Consider the following 9,300-nt stretch of genomic DNA (forward strand, 5'->3'; position numbering starts at 1 on the left):
TTGATTCACAAATCTCGTCCTGACAGATGTTTAAAGGAGAGCCAGGATCTGGAAGTGCAGTGTCTTTCTTCCATTTCTAGTACTTTCCTGTGTTCTCTGCATCAAATATTAGTATCTTTGACAAAACAATGTCTGTAGGTATAGCTACATGTTGTGTTCCTGCTTTTAAGATCTTACTGGTTGTGACTCGTCATCTTTTTGCTCATCAGTGCGCACTACTTGTCTTATATGTACAAGAAATTCCAGGGATGCATGATTCTATACATGTTTATACAGAAAAAGATAGCAAAGACTCTGTAGCTAGGCAAAAGTTGGGGCTGAAAAAACACCGTTAAAAATGGCAAAAATGCAAACAGAGCAGCTCCTAAAGAAGCTTTACCTTAGTTTCTCTTTTCGCATCTTTCACATTTTGGTCTCTTGGTGTTAAATGAAAGGCTAGATTTGAAGGTAGTTTGAGACAAATTGACCCAAACTCCATCTACAGAAAATCCTAAAGAAACCTGTCTGTTGAGTTTACGCTTCCGGAACAGCAAAAATTAGATTTCTGCTGCTATTTTCCTGACCACTTTTATTTATGTTGTAGCCTGTAGCCTGGCTTTTTCTTAACTAAAAATACCAGTTTGGTTCCACTTGAATCTCACTCTGAGACAAGGTTCTCTTTCGATGTCTTAATTCCAGACACTCCACAGTAAGTGGGTATGTTCTTAGCTCAAACTTATTCGCAAACAGACAGGAGGAGTTAAAAAGCCACTTGAGGTCACCTGTTCCATATACACAAATGTCTCTGACATAATGACCTGCAGGGAAAAGAAAAAAAAAGCATTGTCAGAATTCACTTTTTTTCCCATAGGCATCCTCTAGAATCCAAATCATTCTTTTTTAAAAGTCTTATCTGCAAACCTACTACAAATAATCCCCTACACCAATAAATCTGCTAAAAAGCACATTGGATGTACAAATGGAATACCTATGAACACTGGAGTGATATCAAGAAAGTTACTTAGGAATAGATAATAAGCAAAATTTCTGAATAAGCAGACAGATCATAAAAAGATGTGTTACTATCTCAGATGTTTTTTAAGACAAGGCTGTAACACAATAGACAAGTGAATTTCCTTCTGTCTGTGAACAGAAACAGTTACTTTTACTTATATAGGGTTTTCCACTGAATACTTCTGGTTGATACTGGGGCAGTTTCACTAATTTCAGTGTAGTTATGCTGATGTGAAACTGCTGTTAATTTAAGCTGATTAAAATTCCCAAAAAGTTTTTTTATTCCCTTTTTCTTTCCACTTTTATATTTCAGCTGTAGTAGCATATAACGTACAGATCAGTGACCAGAAGCGCTCCACACAACAGACTATATATTGCTAATGTCCTGTCATGAAGCAATATGAAAAAGAAAAACTCAAAATTCCAACAGTTTCAAATTGTAAAACAAATGTTCTAAACCTAAATGTTTTTTTTCCAGAAATTGTCCTACAGTGAAGTTTTAACCCCTCATTCCAATTGAGAGGAGAAATCAACTTCAAATTGTCAGAATGGCTTTGAGAATCAAACCCAGAACCACAACTCTATTTCAGCCTACCTGAAGATGCTCTGCTGACAAACTTCTATTACCTGTAGCTTTATGACCTGCGCAGTCACCCTCACATTAGAGGGCAACCACTCTTGGAAAAGAAGGCCAGAGAGCAAATAGGAACAGCACTTCCATAAACTCTGAGTTCCTTATGCTTCCTGCCAGTTGTGGCTCTAAATGGCATCAATGTAAGAGCTGAGAGCTGTGCTTTGTCGAACTCACAAGAAAGTGTGTCAATTATACAGCTGTTGGCTCTAGAAGTTCTGAGTCCCAGGGCTAAGAACACATGGGCTGTTCCCACCCACATACAAGAAAATTCCCCAGGGCCTACAATTGTCAGCTAGCTCTTGTGAAATGTAAGTTGCCACATATCCTCCCTTCCCAAGGCTGATATATTCTATAAAAGTTTCTGATCAAGAAGGAACTGTTCCACATTTCTGTTTATTTTATGTGGCTATTATTCACTGCATAAGGGCTATGGAGGAGGCGACTTCTTTTTCATGTCTTATCCCCTATGCAGTACTATTTAAAGACTGTCTTACATTATTATTAGAGGCTGTAAGACTAGAAGAAAAACAGCTAAATCTTTTTGACTGTATGTACAGGAAGAAGAAATGGGGGAAAAAATGTACACACTACCATGACAACCTCCATGGCGCTCTTCCATATCAATCCACTTCACAGCTTTCAGGTCACCTTCCCACAACGCATTGGGCATGGAGCCAGGGACACCTGCAATTGGGCAACATAGAAAATAAAACAATTAGTCCTTTTAACAGTTATGTGTTCAGTTTTATGTCTGTTCTCTGGGGTCTTTCTTTACAGAACTGGGATGAAATACCTAGTAATACACAAATGAACAGATGCCAAGCATGTTTCTGCACATCAACTTGTTGTAGTATTTCCTAGCTGAAAGCAGCTTTTATGATGTAAACAAGATGATGGTCTAAAAGATCTAACTAATTTCACTTGCAAAATAAAATCCTTCCTTTGCAACAACCTTTAGTATGATAATGCATGCATATATGATCATTCATGATGCTTTCATAACCAGTAGTACCCTCCAAGTGCTCTTTGAACACCATGCCACAGACACATACTACCTTCATATGAGGTAACAGTAAATACTTTTTTTAATAAAAAGAAAAGAGATCAATAGAACAAATTCAAGCACTGTATAGCTGGATGGAGCTGCTGAAACTGAATTATAGCCTATAGCATTATATAATAATATATTAAGTCTAGACAGAGACAGATCACAGGACTTGTCCAGATCATAAACTGCAAGGAAGGCTTCTCCTTGACCTTAAACAGTAAGTCCTGCTATAACCAGGCAAACACCCTTTCAAAGTCATAAGGCGTAAGGAAAATGCTGAACATTCAGTATCTGATATTTGCTGAAAAGTAAACAGGTGTTGCTTGTGCAATCTGTGGGCAATGCTTCTGAGACATGGGAATTTCAGTATCTTCAAATAAAGGCAGTAACTGTAACAAACCATTGCCAGGGCATAGTCTTTGTCATTTGAAAACAAGAGGCTGATCATGTAGTTAGAGCCAGGAAAATCCCTGCAACTGATCTGTTCTGCAATATTGTATTCAATTCAATGAAAGAACTTTATTAAAGCACTTCTTAAAATTGTCTTCAGAATATGGCAAAAAAATGAAAGGCAAGTGGCATAAAATAATAAAAGCTTTCTATAAACTTAACTGCTTTCCGCAGATTTTATCTTTCTTAGTGGCTCAAGTAATTGTTCGAGAACAAAATAATGATACAGACTTTGTAACTGCCACCTGATGTACAAACCACTTTGCTAAGTAAAACTGAAAAGCACCAACTTCTCACTGAAACACTAACACTTGTATATAATTTGTTTCCATGTTTGAAAAGACTAAATGTGTTTTGTTCTTTCAGGCCCAGTAAATGATTATTGTGCCACTGCATCTGGGTTATCAAATGGCAGAACATGGCAATGTTTGGGTAGTCAACATGCATGGTGGCAGGTACAAAAACCCAGAAATTATTTCTGCTTTTTCCTAATGAAGCTGAAAAGAAAGAAAAAAACGCAACTTGCTCAAATGCAAAGAATTCATTTAGTGTTATCATTGAGGCATGACTCAAGGCTTTTAACAAATGTGAAAAGCAGTAGTAACAGCGCTAATGGGTAGTGGTGATCAGAGAGGAGAAGATTTGTATTAACCTCTATGTTTCCTGCACACCTCAATGCTCAAAGGCGCAAGAGGCTGGAGCAGACAGGGCACCTCAGTTATGTACTGCACACTGCACAGCTGAAGCGCAGATCCCACCCCAGAGCCCCTCTTTCTGAAAGCTGCTCTGTAAGGGACGCTGAAGTCTGTGAATCTCGTCAATCTCTTCTGTACACACAGGAAGCATGTCTATTTAATGATAACAGTGTAAGGTGTCTAACAGTAACAACAGTAATAAGTATTACTACTATTAAATGCTAATAACCACTGATAATACTCAAATCATATATAAGACAAAGGTTAAGCTATTTTAACAGCTCAATACTTCCAAGGTGAGGGTTTCTTTCTCCCCAGATTTTGAATATAAGTATTTAAAATCTGTTACTACTACTTCCTCCTGTTTTCCTTTTTTAAGGAAGCAATTATTTGAGTGGAAAGGGAGGGAACTATGAAGCTTTTTATGAAAATATTTTTTTGCTCAAGCTTCATAATTTTTGTATTATTATCAGTCATTTGTACTGACTCTGTACATGGAAAACAAAGTATTTTTTCTTGATTTACACAGAGATTAGAGATAAGTCTTCTACAGCTTTGACAAAATGCCTAAAAGCATTGGTTTAGAGTTGCAGGGCCTGTGCAAAGACAGGGAAAACAAGTCCTTCAAAGATATTTTTAATTAAAGAGACATTTGAATCTCTAGTTCTGACTTCTCTCTTTCTTGAATGCCAATTAACCCTCTTTCCAGTTTTCATAATTTCATTTAAAATGTGGGTACATATATTTATTTTGCTAGAAAACAAGAATTTTAATAAGGCTAATTTAATAGCAGTTCTTTAAAGCCCATTTTCAGCTGGCTACTGCAGAACATTTGCAAAACTAGAGGTGATAAAGCAATAACTGAAATAGTGTGATCATCCTAAGTCCAAGTCAAAGGCAAAATCAAAGGAAGATTTTGTTACTTCCCCCCGCCCCCCCCCCCCATGGTAACAAATACAGTATCTCTATAGTTACTGTAGCCTAACAACTACTTTGCTTGTGAGCTTAAAGAGAACAGAGAAAACAGAAGCATAAGACACTGAACAATGACAAGGGCTTGAGGGTTTTTTTTTTTTTTTTTTTTTTGAGAGAGAGAGAGAGAGAGAAAATTGATAGAAGAAAAATTAACTAACATACTTTTTCTCCTTGCTTGCTTTGTTTTGTGTTTGTAAGTGCAGCATCTCCCTCATAAATAAGAATAATTATTGACAAATACTCATTCACAACTCTTCTGTCAGAGGCAAAAGGACTGCAAGCTCTAACAACAGAACCACTATAACATTTTGCGATAAACAGAAATATGTGGCAGCAATAATCAGAACTTCACAATCTTCTTATTCCCCCCCCTCTTTGTATATTGGGCCATTTTCAAATAAAGTAATGTTCTAAAAAGAGTGATTCTCTCCTAGACGGAGTTCAAAAAAATGTTTTTCTTTCAGATAAAGCATTAAACTAATGATAACACTTCATAAAAGACAAAAAGACGCAGTGATGGCAGGGGATAAACAATTTAAATGGTCTGGGACATGCATTATCCTTTTAAATTAAAAACCTGTTCACAACAGATGGCAGTAAACGCGGTGTGAGGAAAAACTTGGAATATGCTGACACTATGGTAAAGCAGAAAGAAGACTGATAAAACAGGAATTACCTCAGGATATCCACAAAACTGATGAAAGGCACTGCCTTACAGGAATACAAAATTACTGACTTCACATTACTCACTATCTCCTGAATTAAGGAAACTAGGCAATTTTATAAGTTAGTCAAAAAGTAGGGAAAAAAGTAGCTTAGCACTGGAAAAAAAAAAAAAAGAGAGAGAGATTAATGCACTTTCCTTTAAGTATTTGTTTATTCTATTATATGATAACTTTACTGACTGGTTTCATATTCGGAATCTGTTCTTGAGATCTGTTTTTATAAATATGGTTGGTCTGAAAAGATATGCTGATGGTGAAAATACAAAATGAGGTATGAGCTGCTCTACTTTTATTAAGCTCTCATCTAACACTCCATTGTGACTAAAGATGTTTTATCACTAAAAACATGGAGGGGAAGAGCAGCCTCAAGGGCAGCAATACTGAATACTACTACCCTGTCAACTAAAACACTGACAGCCTCATCTCTGACTCCTTTTCATTTAGCATAGGTAGAGAAATATGGCCAGTATCTCCACATTTTAATTGATGGTTGCTGGAGGGAAAATAAGGTGGATGGTGGAAGTGCAATGCTTCTGACTGCATGTAATTAAAAAACAAAATCACACAACTGGGATCACCCTTATTTGCGACAATTTATTTTTCTGATTTTCAAAGTGCCCACAGCAAAGGAAGTGAATTTCAAATACACACCAGGGGAAGAAATGAATTAAAGGCACTGCCCTATCTTTGCAGCCAATTGTGGCTGTCTTCATATCTGATCAGTGCAGTTCTGGTGACTGCAAAACACTGCTTGGGAAGCAGGGCACACGCTTTCTCTTAGCAGTGTCTTGAGAGGACTCGATACTCTAAGCACCTTTCATTCAAAGAAAGAGTTTGGGGGCAAGTCAAATAAACTCTGATTCAGAATCTGGATCTCATCCACAGGACAAGGGCAACACAATGTGTTTCTCAGCACATTCTAAGCTCTTCCTTCCGTTTTCTATTTTTTTCACTGAAATTCCAACAACAGTTGATTTGCATGTGCTGGCTGCAAGAGGGAGCCTGTTCCTCTGCCTTCTTCCATTGCTACCATGTATTATCAAGATGTCCACAGCTTACATGAATCAAGATGCTGTGTTTACATTTCTGAAATGTTACAGCATAAAAGGCTGGCTGATTTGCTTTGAAGTTCTGCACCTGTAATTCCAAGATCAAATCAATGCATCGGCTAAAGGCAAGCTGACACAGACTACTCTTAACTAGTCTTCTGAAGCAGCCTATGCTTCCCCATTTGCATCTTTATTTAGGGAAGGGGACAATTTCTTTACATTTCCAAGCCACTAATCTGATCTAAGCTTTCCTCCTGCACTTGATAAACAGGTGCACAGGAAATTATACTTCAAAAATCTGCGCAAAATGGTGTACAAGTCATCTTTGGAGTTGACAGGTATTATTATTCTGTAAGACCTGTTGAAATCAGTGATAACTTTTGCTGGACTCTGACACCAGATATTTATGTTTAGGAAACATGCTGGGCTGGGCAAATACATACTCTATCCTCTACAAGTGAAGGTATGCAGTCCAACAGCATTTTGTGGTGCGAGATGGATTTGAAAATGCACAAATCCCTACGGTGCCTTTTAGAGTAATAAGATAATACAACAAGCAAATACATGTGGGACTAAGGAGACAGTACAACTAAAAAGAATAGAAATCTTTCCTTACAGTGAGGATCCTCCACTTCCTTCATTTAAGGATGCTAGCGCTAACACAGTGAGCTCAAGTGAAGGAATGCTATCTGGTAACGGTGCTGTGCCTTTCACTTCTATCTCACAGAACTTCGAAAGAGCTCATTCTCTCTTCAACTACAATCCACCCAAAATTAAGAATCACAGGAAAAACAGCATGGGGATTAAAAGTGACTGGATGATAGCTGTGGCTGTAACCAACTGCTCACCTATAGCTTGCTGTGCAGCATCACCACCACAAGCCCTGCTGTAAATAATGCAAACCCAATCCCTGGGTCTTACAGGGTACACATGGTTACTGCTCCTCAGCAGGAAGATGTGATTTCCCTGGACTCATCACCTAGCAAAACCCCATCAAAGCACAGGAGATCTCTGATGCCTCCCTGCCACCTAAGAGAGGCTATTTCCACCAGAACACAGCTTGGACAAGAAGGCAAAAACAAGGAGGCTTGATACCTCTTCCTAGATTTGCAACTAGTGTCGGCCAACAAGCACTTCACCTGCGGCCAGGCGGCCTCCTGCCTGAGTGTTTCTCTGTGTAAAATAAGTGATGACAACCCCTTGGTGAGCCACCACCTAGAGCTACAGGTGGAAACACCTCCGTGGGGAGGTGAGCTGTAGCGACCATGACAATCAGCCCACACCATCTAACAGCCAATTGATGTCATCTAAGGAGACCTCTCCCTTCTCCTCCCTGAGGTGACAGACGCCTGGGATGAGGACCCCAAGCCCTCACCCGACCCTGCAGCCTACCTGGAATCCTGTTGAGGGTCACCCAGAAGTGCTCATCGGGGCTGTAGGTATCCTCAGACCAAGCCAGCAGGTCACGGGCACGGCGGTCCCGGAGCACAAACTCCACAAAGGGCCGGGTGACGGCCACATAAGCAGAGCCAAAGTAGATGGTGAGGTTGTGAGGCGGAGGCGCCTTGCGCACCTTGGGGGTGACCAAACCCGAGGTGTTGTGCTGGGCCTGCTCCCTGTGCACGAACTGGGTGCGCACGGTGACATGGGCCGGCGGCAGCACCCCAGGAGTGATGTTTTTGCCTCTGAAGCCCTTAAGGAACCGGATGATTTCCCGGTTGGTCTTCAAGGGGAAGTCCTGCCCGCAGGTGTTGAGCAGGTACTTCCAGGGCACGGCAGAAGCCAGCAGGTCTCTCATGCAGTTGAGGTCAGCCCGCAGGCGGGATATGCCACCATAGACCACCTGCTCCATCTTGGAGGCCAGGAACACGTTGGGGAAACAGCCCACCAGGCGCCGTACTGCCTGCTGAAAGGCAACCGGCGCCTTCTGGTCCACATGGATACAGTAGATGTTCTGGGGCATGTACACTGCCCGGAAGAGCCGCTCGAAGGTCTCAAACTCCTTGTGCAGGGTCATGATGTAGGCGAGCGGGAAGGCGGCCTCCTCAGCTGAGAGGGCACGGGTGATGTAGCGGCTGCGGGCCACGTACTCGCTGCAGGAGGGCCCCGCCGGCGCCGGTTGCAGCCCCTGGGCCCAGGTGAAGGGGGCTTGGCCGGCCAGCAACCTGCGGCAGGCCCGCTCCAGCTCGGCGCCCTCGGCGGTGCCACCCGCCACCACCCGCCGCCACCTCAGCAGCACAGCAGCACCCAGCAGCCCCGCGGCCAGCAGCAGGGCCGCCCGCAGGCGCCGCATGGCCGTCGCCCGCCATCTGGCCGCGGGGGAGGAGGTGTCGCCACCGCCCCGCGGGGCGGGGAGGGGAGGGGAGAGGAGAGCAGAGGAAGGGCCGGGGATGGGGAGGGAAGGGCCGGCCTTGGCGCCGCGCCGCGTCGCGCCGCCGCCCAGGGGCTGCGCCTCGCCCGGCAGCGCGGCGGCCGCGGGGCGCCCCTCGGCCTGACAGGGCGCGCGGGCGGCCGGCGGGGCGCGCGGGCAGCCCCGCCATGTCGCGTGCGCTGCGCCGCCATGTCGCGTGCACCGGGCCCGAACGGCCCCAGCGGCGGCCGCGCCCAGGGGAGCCCGAGGCTGCCACAGAACGGTTAAAACAACTGGAAACACGGAGGGGAAAAAGAAAAAAAATAAAGGAAACAGAAGAAAGTTAGGAAACGCGGGAGGTTTTCCCAGAATCATTTCCCC

At 42.8% G+C, this 9,300-nt stretch overlaps 1 protein-coding gene across 1 annotated transcript; it reads right to left on the minus strand.

The window, feature by feature from the left end:
- Positions 1 to 308: 308 nt before the first annotated feature.
- Positions 309 to 8,862, minus strand: LOC134136604 (N-acetyllactosaminide beta-1,6-N-acetylglucosaminyl-transferase-like). Its single transcript, XM_062568518.1, has 3 exons — positions 7,962 to 8,862; positions 2,219 to 2,311; positions 309 to 797 (listed from the first exon to the last, which is right to left on the minus strand). Exons 1-3 carry the CDS (start codon positions 8,860 to 8,862, stop codon positions 607 to 609), a joined length of 1,185 nt encoding a protein of 394 aa, XP_062424502.1. The 3' UTR covers positions 309 to 606.
- Between the last annotated feature and the right edge of the window lie 438 nt (positions 8,863 to 9,300).

This window comes from Rhea pennata, chromosome 2 (assembly GCF_028389875.1).
Source record: "Rhea pennata isolate bPtePen1 chromosome 2, bPtePen1.pri, whole genome shotgun sequence".
NCBI lineage: Eukaryota > Metazoa > Chordata > Aves > Rheiformes > Rheidae > Rhea > Rhea pennata.